At 45.7% G+C, this 15,120-nt stretch overlaps 2 protein-coding genes and 1 non-coding gene across 5 annotated transcripts; 1 reads left to right on the top strand and 2 right to left on the bottom strand.

Annotated features, from left to right (window-relative positions):
* Positions 1-5,962: 5,962 nt before the first annotated feature.
* trnaa-ugc (transfer RNA alanine (anticodon UGC)) lies at positions 5,963-6,034 on the bottom strand. The gene has a single exon. It is a non-coding gene; the product is annotated as a tRNA-Ala (tRNA).
* A 264-nt stretch (positions 6,035-6,298) lies between these two features.
* LOC118377757 (histidine--tRNA ligase-like) lies at positions 6,299-13,070 on the top strand. 3 transcript variants are annotated; one of them, XM_052509566.1, is made up of 16 exons: positions 6,299-6,474; positions 7,112-7,179; positions 7,808-7,897; positions 8,081-8,200; positions 8,332-8,427; positions 8,600-8,725; positions 8,874-8,981; positions 9,108-9,206; positions 9,336-9,429; positions 9,509-9,636; positions 9,854-10,129; positions 10,240-10,356; positions 10,461-10,607; positions 10,941-11,220; positions 11,487-12,263; positions 12,406-13,070. In XM_052509566.1, the coding sequence occupies exons 4-14, from the start codon at positions 8,108-8,110 to the stop codon at positions 10,998-11,000; spliced, it is 1,344 nt and encodes a 447-aa protein (XP_052365526.1). In that variant the 5' UTR covers positions 6,299-6,474; positions 7,112-7,179; positions 7,808-7,897; positions 8,081-8,107; the 3' UTR covers positions 11,001-11,220; positions 11,487-12,263; positions 12,406-13,070. The 3 variants fall into 3 exon arrangements, with proteins under 3 accessions (XP_052365526.1, XP_052365525.1, XP_052365521.1); XM_052509565.1 differs by lacking the exon at positions 7,112-7,179; XM_052509561.1 differs by having other exon boundaries at positions 6,299-7,709.
* dnd1 (DND microRNA-mediated repression inhibitor 1) lies at positions 11,310-14,919 on the bottom strand. The gene is made up of 5 exons (XM_035764741.2): positions 14,471-14,919; positions 13,828-13,933; positions 12,400-12,725; positions 12,125-12,257; positions 11,310-11,994 (listed from the first exon to the last, which is right to left on the bottom strand). Exons 1-5 carry the CDS (start codon positions 14,489-14,491, stop codon positions 11,483-11,485), a joined length of 1,098 nt encoding a protein of 365 aa, XP_035620634.1. The 5' UTR covers positions 14,492-14,919; the 3' UTR covers positions 11,310-11,482.
* Positions 14,920-15,120: the final 201 nt, after the last annotated feature.

Here is a 15,120-nt window from a genome sequence, read left to right as displayed (position 1 = left end):
TTACTCACGTTGGCTACAGTGAAGGAAAGCCCACGGGTTTTGGTAGCGGGCCGTATCAGTGGCACTGTATTGTCCTCAATGCGAGCAAAGAAGTTGTTTAGTTTGTCTGGGAGCAAGACATCGTGGTCCGCGACTGGGCTGGTTTTCCTTTGGTAGTCCGTGATTGACTGTAGACCCTGCCACATACCTCAGAATTTCTGAAAGGAGGGGGGGGGGGCTTTGTATGCATCGCGGAAGTTAGAATAACAATGTTCCAGGGTTTTGCCAGCCCGGGTCGCGCATTCGTTATGCTGATCAAATTTAGGGAGCCTTGTTTTCAGAATAGCCTTGTTAAAATCCCCTGCTACAGTAAATGCGGGATCGGGATATCTGGTTTCCAGTTTACATAGAGTCAAATGAATTTCTTTCAGGGCCGTCGATGTGTCTGCTTGGGGGGGATATACACGACTGTGGTTATGATCGAAGAGAATTCTCTTGGTAGATAATGCGGTCGGCATTTGATTGCAAGGAATTCTAGGTCAGGTGAACAGAAGGACTTGAGTTCCTGTATGTTGTTATGATATATGAGTTCAGTTCAAATTGTATTTGTCACATGTGCCAAATACAACAGGTGCAGACCTTACAGGGAAATGCTTATTTACAAGCCCTTAATCAACAATGCCTTAAGAAGTTGAGAATAAAACATTAAAAAGATTAAGTAAAAAATAGATGAGTAGAAAATAGAAAATAAAAGTAACAAATAATTAAACAGCAGCAGAACAATAACAAGCGAAGCTATATACAGGCGGTACCGGTACAAAATCAATGTGCGGGGGCACCGGTTAGTTGAGGTAATTGAGGTAATATGTACATGTAAGTAGAGTTAAAGTGACTATGTATACATTATAAACAGAGAGTAGCAGCAGCACCATAAAAGAGGGGTCTGGGTAGCCCTTTGATTAGTTGTTTAGGAGTCTTATGGCTTGGGAGTAGAAGCTGTTAAGAAGCCTTTTGGACCGCGACTTAGCGCTCCGGTACCGCCGGTACCGCCGTGCGGTAGCAGAGAGAACAGTCTATGACTAGGGTGGCTGGAGTCTTTGACAATTTTAAGGGCCTTCCTCTGACACTGTCTGATATAGAGGTCCAGGATGGCAGAGAGCTTGACCCCAGTGATGTACTGGGCCATACGCACTACCCTCTGTAGTGCCTTGCGGTCGTAGGATGAGCAGTTGCCATAGTATGATGTAACCAGTGCAGCTGTAGAACCTTTTGAGGATCTGAGGACCCATGCTAAATCTTTTCAGTCTCCTGAGGGGGAATAGGCTTTGTCGTGCCCTCTTCACAACTGTCTTAGTGTGATTGGACCATGATATCTTGTTGGTGATGTAGACACCAAGGAACTTGAAGCTCTCAACCTGTTCCACTACAGCCCCGTCGATGAGAATGGGGGTGTGCTCGGTCCTCCTTTTCCTATAGTCCACAATCATCTCCTTTGTCTTGACCACGTTGAGGGAGAGGGTGTTGTCCTGGCACCACATGACCAGTTATCTGACCTCCTCCCTATAGGCTGTCTCATCGTTGTCGGTGATCAGGCCTACCACTGTTGTGTCATCGGCAAACTTGATGATGGTGTTGGAGTCGTGCCTAGCCATGCAGTCATTAGTGAACAGGGAGTACAGGGGGGGACTGAGCACGCACCCCTGAGGGGCCCCCGTGTTGAGGATCAGCATGGTGGATGTGTTGTTCCTTACCCTTACCACCTGGGGATGGCTTGTCAGGAAGTCCAGGGTCCACTTGCAGAGGGAGGTGTTTAGTCTCAGGGTCCTTAGCTTAGTGATTAGCTTTGAGGGCACTATGGTGTTGAACCCTGAGCTGTCGTCAATGAATATCATTCTCACATACAGTGCCTTGCGAAAGTATTCGGCCCCCTTGAACTTTGCGACCTTTTGCCACATTTCAGGCTTCAAACACAAAGATATAAAACTGTATTTTTTTGTGAAGAATCAACAACAAGTGGGCAGTGTTGAGTGCAATAGAGATGGCATCATCTGTGGATCTGTTGGGGCTGTATGCATATTGGAGTGAGTCTAGGGTTTCTGGGATAATGGTGTTGATGTGAGCCATGACCAGCCTTTCAAAGCACTTCATGGCTACAGACGTGAGTGCTACGGGTTGGTAGTCATTTAGGCAGGTTACCTTAGTGTTCTTGGGCACTGGGACTATGGTGGTCTGCTTGAAACATGTTGATATTACAGACTCAGTCATGGACAGGTTGAAAATGTCAGTGAAGACACTTGCCAGTTGGTCAGGGCATGCTCGGAGTACACATCCTGGTAATCTGTCTGGCCCTGCGGCCTTGTGAATGTTGACCTGTTTAAAGTTCTTACTCACATCGGCTACGGAGAGCGTGGTCACACAGTCGTCCGGGCCAGCTGGTCCTCTCATGCATGTTTCAGTGTTACTTGCCTCGAAGAAAGCATAAAAGTAATTTAGCTAATCTGGTAGGTTTGTGTCACTGAGCAGCTCATGGCTGTAATAGTTTGCAAGCCCTGCCGCATCCGACGAGCGTCGGAGCCGGTGTAGTATGATTCAATCTTAGTCCTGTATTGACGCTTTGCCTGTTTGATGGTTCGTCGGAGGGCATAGCGGGATTTCTTATAAGCCTCCGGGTTAGAGTCCCACTCCTTAAAAGCGGCAGCTGTACTCTTTAACTCAGTGCGGATGTTGCCTGTAATCCATGGCTTCTGGTTGGGGTATGTAAGGTACGGTCACTGTGGGGAAGACGTTATCGATGCACTTATTGATGAAGCCAGTTACTGATGTGGTGTCCTCCACAATACCATCTGAAGAATCCATGAACATATTCCAGTCTGTGCTAGCAAAACCGTCCTGTAGTTTAGCATTTGATTAATCTGACCACTTTCTTATCGACCGAGTCACTGGTGCTTTAGTTTTGGTTTGTAAGATGGAATCAGGAGGATAGAATTATGGTCATATTTGCCAAATGGAGAGCGAGGGAGAGCTTTGTATGTGTGTCTGTGTGTGGAGTAAAGGTGGTCCAGAGTTTTTTCCCCTCTGGCTGCACATTTAACATGTTGATAGAAATTTGGTGAAACTGATTTGAGTTTCCCTGCATTAAAGTCCCCGGCCACTAGGAGCGCCACCTCTGGATGAGCATTTTCCTGTTTGCCAATGGCCGTATACAGCTCATTGAGTGCCGTCTTAGTGCCAGCATTGGTGTGCAGTGGTATATAGACAGCTATGAAAAATATACATGTAAACTCTCTTGGTAAATAGTGTGGTCGACAGCTTATCATGAGATACCTCAGGCGAGCAAAACCTCGAAACTTCCTTAGATTTCGTGCACCAGCTGTTGTTTACAAATATACAAAGGCCCTCCGCCCCTTGTCTTACCAGAGATCAAATCAAATCAAATGTATTTATATAGCCCTTCGTACATCAGCTGATATCTCAAAGTGCTGTACAGAAACCCAGCCTAAAACCCCAAACAGCAAGTAATGCAGGTGTAGAAGCACGGTGGCTAGGAAAAACTCCATAGAAAGGCCAAAACCTAGGAAGAAACCTAGAGAGGAACCAGGCTATGTGGGGTTGCCAGTCCTCTTCTGGCTGTGCCAGGTGGAGATTATAACAGAACATGGCCAAGAGGTTCAAATGTTCATAAATGACCAGCATGGTCGAATAATAATAAGGCAGAACAGTTGAAACTGGAGCAGCAGCACGGCCAGGTGGACTGGGGACAGCAAGGAGTCATCATGTCAGGTAGTCCTGAGGCATGGTCCTAGGGCTCAGGTCCTCCGAGAGAGAGAAAGAAAGAGAGAATTAGAGAGAGCATATGTGGGGTGGCCAGTCCTCTTCTGGCTGTGCCGGGTGGAGATTATAACAGAACATGGCCAAGATGTTCAAATGTTCATAAATGACCAGCATGGTCGAATAATAACAAGGCAGAACAGTTGAAACTGGAGCAGCAGCACGGCCAGGTGGACTGGGGACAGCAAGGAGTCATCATGTCAGGTAGTCCTGAGGCATGGTCCTAGGGCTCAGGTCCTCCGAGAGAGAAAAATAAAGAGAGAAAGAGAGAATTAGAGAGAGCACACTTACATTCACACAGGACACAGAATAGGACAGGAGACGTACTCCAGATATAACAAACTGACCCTAGCCCCCCTACACATAAACTACTGCAGCATAAATACTGGAGGCTGAGACAGGAGGGGTAGGAGACCACTGTTCTATCCTGCCGAAAAAGCTTAAAACCGCCAACTGTATGTTAATCATGTCGTCGTTCAGCCACGACTCAGTGAAACATAAGATATTACAGTTTTTAACGTCCCCTTGGTAGGATATACGTGCTCGTAGTTTGTCTGTTTTATTATTGATTGATTGTATGTTGGCTAATTGGACCGATGGTGAAGGTAGATTACCCTCTCGGCGACGGATACCCGGACCGTTGTCCACAATATCTCCGTCTTTTCCTTCTGCGAATGACGGGGATGAGGGCCTTGTCGGGTGTCTGGAGTAAATCCTTCCCATCCGACTCGTTGAAGAAGAATTCCTCCAGTACAGGGTGAGTAATCGCTGCCCTGATATCCAGAAGCTATTTTCGGTCATAAGACACGGTGACAGAAACATTGTGTACAAAATAAGTTACAAATAACGTGACAAAACATTTTTTTATAATAATAATCTTAATTAAAAAAATAAAAGATCTCACTGCGCTAATTGTAACATCCTGTCACATACCTGTAGTTATAGAAGGAAAGGTGTTCCCTGCATGATGCCAGTCTGCTCAAATGACAAGAACAGGTTTGGGAAGGTTGTTGAAATCACCAGATCATCAACTGACACAATCTGATTGATTTCATTTTTCACTGTAAAGGCTCTTTAATTCAATTCAATTAAACCTAGTATGGTATACTGGCAAACATCTTAGTGCTGAAACAGACTGATATAATGTCTAGGACAACTGGAGTTAGACTTACAGTAACTGGTGTCAAGTGAGGCCAACTCCATATTTAACTTGAAGGACAATACAGATTCATACTGTGACTATGTAGGTCCTGCTGTTAGCTGGGTAATGCAGGTCACAATGTGACTACTGTGCCTCCAACATTCCGCTGTTAACTAGATGTCTAAAGGGAGCATAAACATTGGGTGTTGCACAGACACCAATGCTACAGTTGAGAAGTGTGAGTGCGTGTGGCTAAAATACGGTATTATATTACTGACAATCTACACATTACAAGCATAACCTAACCTGTAGCAGACATTTTCATGCCTTCAGAGAGACATTCTAAACAATAAAATATATCAAGTTTCACACCAAAACACTGATGTTTGTTTACAAAACATTCTCAGTGAGCACATGCAGAAAGCTGAGACTAGACAACTCAACATCAAACTGTCTGTTGACATTTGTTCATAAGAATAAGTGCAGCACAAATCCTTGACTATCACATAATAAAATGGTCGTGAAAATGTTATAAATCCAATCCAAATACAGTTGATTGGTCATGTGCACAGGATACAGTGTAAACGGTGCAATTACATACAACAGCGTCATGTAAAAAAACAACAGTAAGCAAACTACAAGTGAATACAAATACTATATAAATACAAGTAGTAAAAAGGAACAGAACGTGATATATGAGAGAAGAATAGGGCTCCAGAATATACTATGAATATATAATATACAATATGCCAAGTTAGGCTATTAGGCTCAACCAATCCCATGTGTGTATCTGAGTTCTTGAATTAACTTGGGTTACTGAGAACGTAGATAACAAATAATAGCCTACTGGAAGGAAAATAAAAAATCATCAAATTAAATCTAAAATGTAACTTATTTCTGTTGATAAGAAACACTTTGTTGATTGGTGAATTTCTTCATTTAACCGGGAATATGTATAGTCAACTTCATCCGCTTCATACAATTGACCAGAAAACAGATCTTTATCAAAAGGTGTGGAGATGCCGGGGATTGAACCCGGGGCCTCATACATGCAAAGCATGCGCTCTACCACTGAGCTACATCCCCTACATAGTCAGTAAGTGAAGAGCACACTAGTTATACTGTATAATAACTACAAAATCAAGTTAATAGTTAGTATCGGAAGTGTGAAACTCTTTTTATTGCAAGTGCCTTCGTTTCATTCCATGTCTTTCTGCTAAAACATGATTTTATAGTGTATCTCTCTGTACTGTATATGTACTACTTACTAGCGCTAAATTGCTACATTGTTTCATCACGCTCTGACAAACGCCGTCTTGAATAAACTGCGACTGTGTGGTATGTCATCGGATCCCAGCTTCCGGTCTTCGAGGAAGAGCTAGCAGCAGTAGCACATAGATATTCCTTCTAGTTTCGTTGACATTAGACACAACACCATGGCCGATAAAGCGCAGATACAAGATGCAATTAAAACACAGGGAGAAGTAGTGCGGAAGCTAAAGACAGAGAAAGCAAGCAAAGAGCAGGTCAGTATTCACGACGTTCAGTTTTATTGACATTTGGTGGAAACGTAGACTCTCGTGCCATATCCGATAAGCTAGCGGTAGCAGTGCCAAGACACCGGTCTCGACGGTTCTCTATCAGATGAATGAATCGCAAAATAGCTAACTAGCGTTAGTTCAATTAGAAGTGGCATACATGTCATGGCCATTGCGAAGTAAATAATGAATTATATTCTGATGCACGCGGCTAAGGTAGCTGATCATAGTGACCCAAATTATTCAGCAAAAAATAGCTGTCAGGCATCACGGCTGATGATGCAATCTCCCTGCAATTTGGCATAATTAGCAAGATAGCTGTCATAACATGCGCAATTGTTAGTGGGCTGGTCAATCGTTGTACATTTGTATTCCAGCCTGTGTGAATACATAGTTCCTTTCAATGGCAGAATGTTGAGCTTCTTGCACTGAGTCTGTCTCCACCTTTAGTCTCTCTATCCTCAACTGTATTGTTCTCTCTACCTCTCTCTGCCTCTCTCTCTGTGTTTCTATCTTTTTCATTTGATTTGAATGCCAAGGGGCTGGAGCTCAGACCTTCCTACATCACTGGATCAGGTCGTGTTCAGTAGGACACACAGTTTAATTATTTTGTTTTTATATCCAGATTTGTTCCTCGTGAACACGGCCCAGTGCTTGTCTGGTCCAGAGATAGGCCTAGTTCTGATTCCAGGGGTAAGTTAAGTCCTGCGCCCACCCATGTCTATGGGCTGTTATAGGCCAGTTAGTTGGTTTAATTCTGGGCTGTGATTAGGCTTGATGGTTTGATTGACCCCTGCATCTCATGTTTTGTCCTCCATGTTGTGATGATGCGTCATGCCTGCCCTCCTCCCTAGTGATAGGGTTGCTCACCATTTTTCTCCTGTTCTTCCTGCTTGATGCCAACCACCCTGCTGGGGCCAAATCTACGTCCATCATCATCTACCTCCTCCACATGTCACTACTTGGGATCCAAACACTTCCACTGGATATTCCTGGATAACCCCTCACCTGTCTCGGTGGATGTTTTTTCTATTGGACTGTACTGCTGATGTGATGCCGCACTCCTGAACGGCCATTTTTGGTTGTTTTTTTTGGTTGCTTTTCCTGCTGCAATAAATACCCTGGGTATGGCATCCCTGCGTCTGTGTGCGGGGTTGGCGGGCCATCGGTCTCCATTGTGTGTCCGCTCTCTGCGCACCCTTTCTGGGATGACTGTGTCTCAGGTAAGACCCATATTCTGGAGGGTGGAATGGGAATGGGGGAGGATCGGTTTAAGGTCCTGGTGAACACTGATTTTTAACCTTGTTCGTTTCTTTCCTAGATTGATGAGGAAGTGGCCAAATAGTTAAAGCTGAAGGCTCAAATTGGAGGAGATGAAGGCAAACACCAATTCACGCTCAAGACTGCTAAGGTATAGACTGCCACCATGGAGATTGCATCTCACAGGCAGTGGATGGTCATTAAGAGAACTTGTTGTGTAATATGTTTACTACTTGTCTTTATTGAAAGTCCAAATCACTAGGTGTTGTATTGCTTATGCACTCTTTTTCTCTCTCTTGCCCTCCCATCATCTCCCTCTCCTTCTCTCTCTCAGGGCACCAGGGACTATAACCCTAAGCAGATGGCCATCAGAGAGAGAGTCTTCAACACCATCATTCGCTGTTTCAAACGCCACGGAGCCGAGACCATCGACACGCCAGTCTTTGAGCTGAAGGTGTGTGTGCGTGGCAAATACACACACAAAACACACCGTTGACGAAGAATAGAAAGAGATGAACTAGCCCCTCGATTTGTAATACATAATGTACTTAGGTTGACCATATTCTCCCATCTATGATTTTGTAGGAAACGTTGACGGGAAAGTATGGGGAGGACTCTAAGCTCATCTACGACCTGAAGGACCAAGGAGGAGAGCTGTTGTCCCTTAGATATGATCTCACTGTATCCTTGTATTAGTCCTGATGCATGCATTGTTAAGTGGGATAGCTTGCAGATTGGTAAGTTAATTCCCAAAATTCCCCTAAAGCAAACCAGCTGTATATCCCCTTGTGGGTTTTATCCACGTTGTGAGCCAATCAGGTGTCTACAAGTCCTTGACCCCGCCCCCTCTCAGGTGCCCTTCGCCCGTTACCTGGCCATGAACAAGATCACCAACATCAAGCGCTACCACATCGCCAAGGTCTATCGCCGTGACAACCCTGCCATGACCCGCGGCCGCTACAGGGAGTTCTATCAGTGTGTAAGCATCCGAGCGATCGGGTTATTGGGTGAAACATAAACCCTGGTGTTAGACTTTTGGAATAGTTATGGTTTCTGCTACATCCAGGTGTTTGTGGATATACATGACCCATTTTCTAGCTCTCTATGTGCGTCTCTCCCCCTCCCAGGATTTTGACATTGCAGGCCAGTACGACCCCATGATCCCAGACGCTGAGTGCCTGAAGATTGTCCACGAGATCCTGAGTGAGCTGGAGCTGGGAGACTTCCGCATCAAGGTAGGTCAGAGATGCATCCACACATACAGCACCCACGGTCAAACATCTTGAGATACAATCTGAAGCAATGAATTTGTGGACGTACTCCTCCTAACTCTCATCCCCACCATAATATCCTCTCTGCAGGTGAACGACAGACGTATTCTAGATGGGATGTTTGCAGTGTGTGGTGTTCCAGATGACAAGTTCCGTACTATCTGCTCCACAGTGGACAAACTGGACAAGGTAAATCCACTGCACTCAACCCAACTCTTATGTGGTTAAGGAAATGGAATGCATAACAATAAACCTGAGCAATATCTTAATATGCAAAACAAGTTGATAGGGACTTGTTTCTTTATTCTCTCTCTATAGATGTCGTGGGAGGATGTAAAGAGTGAGATGGTGAATGAGAAGGGTCTCTCTGAGGAGGCAGCTGATCAGATCGGACAATATGTCAGTATGCAGGGTGAGGACAGATCACACACGCAGACTGACCTTTGAACTTTCCCCTGTCTGAACTTGTCTGGTTGGTGTGTGTGTTCCAGGGGGAATGGACCTAGCTGAGCGCCTACTGCAGGACGCTAAGATGTCGCAGAGCAAGCAGGCGTGTGCCGGCCTCACAGACATGAAGCAGCTCTTCAGCTACCTACAGCTCTTCCAGGTCACAGACAAGGTGAGAGGTTGTCTGGTGACCAAGGTGATATGACTGAGGTAATCTGTACATCGACAGCTTACTCTGTAGAGGCATTTAGTTTAACAGAAATAGTTTTGGGGGTCAGCGGTTATACAGATATGATCAGCTGAGATTAGCCGGATAGGTTGCAGTCCTTTTGCCATATCATTAATCTCGTGTTCCTTCCTCCCAATCTGTCCTCTCTCTCCTCCCCCAGGTGGTGTTTGACCTAAGTCTGGCCCGTGGGTTGGACTACTACACAGGAGTGATCTATGAGGCCATTCTGACTCAGAACGGCCCGGTCAATGTGGCGGCGACCCAGAATGGGGCGGACGAGAAGGCAGAGGAGGGCGTGAGCGTGGGCAGCGTGGCGGGTGGCGGGCGCTATGATGGCCTGGTGGGCATGTTTGACCCCAAGGGCAGGAAAGTGCCGTGTGTGGGGGTCAGCATAGGCATCGAAAGGGTCTTCTCCATCATGGAGCAGAAGGCTGAGGTAAGGAAGGGGCATTATCAAACTGTCGGCTCTACACACAGTCTTGTTTATTCATAAGTGCATGAGAGAGCCTGTGTGTCTGACTGGTGTGTTGGGATCTGGCCCCCCAGGCATCGGCGCAGAAGGTGCGCACCACAGAGACCCAGGTCATGGTGGCCTCGGCACAGAAGAACCTCCTAAACGAGAGACTCAGACTGACCGCTGAACTGTGGAACGCTGGGATCAAGGTGTGTGATGTGCATGTAGAGTTAATTTCCACTTCTGAAAAGGCTTTGTGTGACTCCATAAGAGGAACCTTTTTAATAGCACTGATATGACCGTGTGTGTTCAGACTGAGGTGATGTATAAGAAGAACCCCAAGCTGCTGAGCCAGCTGCAGCACTGTGAGGACTCTGGGATCCCCCTGGTGGCGATCCTGGGGGAGCAGGAGCTCAAGGACGGGGTGGTGAAACTCCGAACAGTCCACAGCCGAGAGGAGGTGAGTCACACACAACTCCCTCTTTACCTCTGTCTGGTCTCCTTCACCATACCTGGTACGCTAGGTGGTTGCTAGTCCCCAGGACATTCACAGTATTATGCAAGACTGCCTTCTCTTCTTGTACACCAGATGCATGGAGTAGTCTTCAATCCATACTTCATGTTAGTGCCACTGAATTAATTTAAAATATTGATGGGAGTGTATTATTAAAATGTTTTAGGCTAGATCATGTAATGATTGTTGCTGCCTTGGCCAGGTAGGTCTACAATGTGCTTTTCCTGGTTGAATAAAACACCACCCTTCAAACATGTTTCTCTCCGGTCTGGTTCTCAGATTGACGTATCGAGAGCAGAACTAGCAGAGGAAATCAAGAAAAGGACCGCAGATGTCTAAGTCATGGTTTTTGCCTGACAACAGCACCCTGGGTCGTGGCCCTAACAGGTCTCACCGCTGCCTTCAACTGTGGAATTTGTTCCACTCATCCAGGCTGCTCTCATTATATTAAAGGCAGTGGTTTCATGCCAACTACCCAGACACCTGCGCAGCCTCAAGGACAATGAACATAAGACACTGTTGCAAGTCACTGCATTACAGCTTCAGTCTGAGCACCAAGGTAAAATATGCCAGTTCTTTTAACCCACCAATAAACAGATTCATCTGATGTTTGCTTGATTAGTTCAGTTCAATACCACACAACTACTAGACATTTGACAAATCTCATTTTATTATGAGAAACAATTCAATGGTGCAGAAACATGCAAAAGTGGTTCAAAATAAAAGTAAAATCATGCATCTACTTACTAAGTATAAAAGAGTGCCAAACATCAAGTATTTTCATAATTAAAACAAAGTATGGGATCTGTGCTTCAACACTATCAGGCCCTGTACAGAGCGCTGAGGACCTGCTGGGCTGTAGCTCTGCGAGCCTCTTCCTGTATGGCTCCAGGGGTGGGGCCGGGCAGAGTCTGCACCATCCCGGTGAAGGGTGTGGCCAGCCCCGGAACATACACCCGGTAGCTGAAGCACAGGAACCCGTCAGGCCCCATGTGGCGGTACTGCAGGTCATAGAGGGGCTTCCCCTGCCCGTACACCTCACACACACCCTGGAGCAGGGCTGCTGCATCCACAGGAGGCACCGTGGTCACCTCCCTGGGGGATTCAGGAGCAGTGTGCACCATGGGAGGGGGTGCCCTCACAGCCCGGGAGAAGGCAGGGAGCTGACGCTGGGCGAGGCGCAGGGGAGGCCGGGGGCTGTCGAGGAGGGAGCAGCGGGGAGGTTTGGGAGAAGGAGGAGGCGTTTTGGAGGGTCTGGGAGGCTCTTCGTGCTTGGGCCTAGAAGAGGACTGCCACTTCAAAGTGATGGCCAGCCCAAAGCGTTTCTTAAAGGCTGCAGAGAGGAGAAAAAGCAAACGGAACACATTAAAGGTCAGATGGGAGTATTTCAAATGTAAGAGCTGCTAACAGAAAGCTGTGTGCGCTGATCAGTACACTGAATCTCCATGAGAACCCTGGCCTACCTTCAATCAGCACCTTCTTGGCCATGGAAGCTGCATGGTGGGAGGCATAGACCACCACTGCAGACATCCCCTGTTCCCGAGGTCCTGCTCTCAGGGACACGCCCTCTACCCCCTCAGAGATGTCCAGCAGCACCTGCAGGTGGGACACAATTACACACAGACCAAACATCTGAACTGTAAATTCAGCTATTTTTGTAATGTTCTGTTTCTACATGCATCATTCCCACCCCACAAGTCCCTCCACCTGAACCACCCACCCCTCCCTCCCTCCTGACCTGCAGCAGTTGCTCCCTCCTTGTGCTGGTGGGCAGCTCCCCAAGACAGAGCTGACGTTTCTCTGTGCTGCGCCGTACACTGAGGCGTGCCCCTGTCTCCAGGGCACGGCCATGCAACGAGCGGATGGCGGCAGCGGCCGAGACAGGGCTGTCGTACTTGGCGTAGGCAAAGCCACGGTTCTGTCCGCTGAAGTTCATCATGAGGCGGAACTCCCAGAGAGGGCCCACCGCACGGAACAGCGGAATCAGCTGGTCCTCGAAGACATCCCGTGGGATCTGGCTGATGAACACCTCACAGCCCGGCCCAGGGGGGGCACCAAGCCAGTCTAACCACCAGAGGGAGCAGTGGAGTCAGGAGTGGCTTTAACTTGCAAGTTATTTTCTCCCTAGCCTTTCTCCTAACTTTTTGATGTTTACAAATCTGAAGGGTAATGGAGGAACTTTTTCCACTTTACAGATCAGCAAAAATCGGAGGTGCCCAGGGACGTATTCATTACACGGATTCTGTTGCAAAAGGTTTCTTAAGCGGAGGCAAATGGAACAGTGAGGGACCTACCAGAACGTTCAATAGAAACGGTTTGCTTTAGTTTGCTTCTGTAATGGTTACGTAATGAATAAACCCCTGGTGAATTTGCCTTAATTCCAATTGGCTTGCCAGTCTTTTCACTGTAGATGAGTAAGTTCTCCATGTGTGAACTGATCACTTCACCAACAGGTGTGTGCCGTTAGAGTGATTAGGTAAAATGGCTACTGCCATGCAGGAGATCGAGTAGGCATATAGATTTTGACAAAATGATCCACAACTCTACAGTTCTTCATACATTGAATATACTTCCAGTGGTGGAAAAAGTATCCAATTGTCATACTTGATTAAAAGTAAAGATAATTTTGTGTGGGTCATTCTATTAAGGTAACCCAGTAAAATACTACCTGAGAAAGTCTAAAAGTATTTGGTTTTAAATATACTTAAGTATCAAAAGTAAATGTAATTGCTAAAATATACTTAAGAATCAAAAGTATGTGTAAATGTTAAAATTCCTTATATTAAGCAAACCAGAGGCACAATTTATATTTTTTGGGGCACACTAATATTATTTGCATACAAAGCATGTGTTTCGAGAGTCCACCAGATCAGAAACAGAGATTACCAGGGATGTTCAATTAATAAGGGCACGAATTGGACCATGTTCATTTCCTGCTAAGCATTAAATGTAAGGAGTACTTTTGGGTGTCTGGGAAAATGTATGGAGTAAAAAGTACACTTTTCTTTAGGAATGTATTGAAGTAAAAGTCATAGTAAAGTACAGATACATCCAAAGACAACTTAAGTAATACTTTACACCACTGGATACCTCAAACTGTGATGCCTACCACTGAAAACATAAGCATTTACAGCACCATAGGCCATTTGGTTCCAATCATACATACCATCAGGTGGACCTCCATATTTTCTCTGGCCATTGACCTGGGTCAGTTTGACGTCAGTCTCCTGCAGCCACATCTCCAGCGCCTTCAGTCGCTCCGGGTTCAACACCTGCAAGAACAAAGATTGAGACGTTTATCTTTTCAATCTATTTTATGAAGACACGTCGTGAGAGTATTATTAATCTGTCAATATATAGTCCAATTTTGAAAATGTGCTTTTTCGTTATCTAACGGAGTGGGCAGTTGATCAGAGGCCTCTGTACTTGACATGTGGGTTTTGTAGATCAATACTAAACAATGAACCGCTTTAGCAAACAAACCTACAGAATCAGTTAACGTTTTGCGACCTTTATAATACCCGAGAACGGCTCTCTTATTTACAACTAGAAACACTTCGGGTGATACTGACATAAGTAGGCGAAGGGTGTTGAATTGTATGAGCAAATGTTTTGTGAAACAAGCAACATTTCGAGAACTTCACTTGCAAAAGGCATTAATTGCACACCATTGGCCAGTGTGTGAATCATATTACATGAAGGCCAGCAACTAGTGAACTGCTTTAGATACACGTCCATGGCAAGTTATCGGTGTCATGTTAATAAACAACGCTTTAAAACAAAAACGGTGTTATGCTATTTCAGTTTACCTGACTTGAACGCTCCTCCATTATCCTAGGTCTCGGGAAAAAGTAGCAACAATTACCGAATCTGCTTTCTAGTCATTAGTGGTACCACGGTGAAATCCCGTGACCATAGGTAAAAATCGATTGGATCACGGAGGATGTTGGGGGCGTGTGCAAAGGTTGTTAAATTAGTCACGTTCGAAGACTATGGTGATGGAAAGGCCACTTGAAGCAGTGCATGTTGAAAGTAATTTAGAGCAGAAGCCTCAAAGTATTTGAACTGCACTGGGTTTCGACAGGTAGATCTAGGTGCATTTTCAACAGGTGCATCCTTCGCTAATCCTGAGCTGAATGAAACATTTAAACGAAACAACTACAAGTTTCAAATTATGACTTTGGTCCCTTACGGAGAGGGGTGCGACGACACCTTTCTCTCACAAGATGTCAGCCTGTCCCGCGGTCTGCTGTATGTAGGCCTACGTATGTGTCATCATAATGATTACGCTCTCAATAGGACCTTGTGAACTTCTCAGTACACACGAATTGACCACATACTCAAACGCAGTTTCCACACGGCCATTCGTTCTGGATTGTGCAACAAAGTTTTTTTTTATCCCTGCAGTGGTGTTGTTGGTAACTCATCTGTAGGCCTATGGCATATAATGGAGGTACAT

This window comes from Oncorhynchus keta, chromosome 4, assembly GCF_023373465.1.
Source record: "Oncorhynchus keta strain PuntledgeMale-10-30-2019 chromosome 4, Oket_V2, whole genome shotgun sequence".
Lineage (NCBI taxonomy): Eukaryota > Metazoa > Chordata > Actinopteri > Salmoniformes > Salmonidae > Oncorhynchus > Oncorhynchus keta.
The sequence above is the reverse complement of the archived record's forward strand: the minus strand, read 5'-3'. Positions and strand labels throughout refer to the sequence as shown.

Excerpts from the sequence above, each read along its gene's own strand:
- LOC118377757 (XM_052509565.1), top strand. The coding sequence starts at position 8,108 with ATGGCCATCAGAGAGAGAGTCTTCAACACCATCATTCGCTGTTTCAAA. Across the intron at positions 8,982-9,107 it reads TGGGAGACTTCCGCATCAAG|GTGAACGACAGACGTATTCT; the intron begins GTAGGTCAGAGA and ends TCCTCTCTGCAG. Across the intron at positions 10,357-10,460 it reads TGTGGAACGCTGGGATCAAG|ACTGAGGTGATGTATAAGAA; the intron begins GTGTGTGATGTG and ends GTGTGTGTTCAG.
- dnd1 (XM_035764741.2), bottom strand. The coding sequence starts at position 14,491 with ATGGAGGAGCGTTCAAGTCAG. Across the intron at positions 13,934-14,470 it reads TGGAGGAGCGTTCAAGTCAG|GTGTTGAACCCGGAGCGACT; the intron begins GTAAACTGAAAT and ends TTGTTCTTGCAG. Across the intron at positions 12,726-13,827 it reads ATATGGAGGTCCACCTGATG|ACTGGCTTGGTGCCCCCCCT; the intron begins GTATGTATGATT and ends TCTGGTGGTTAG.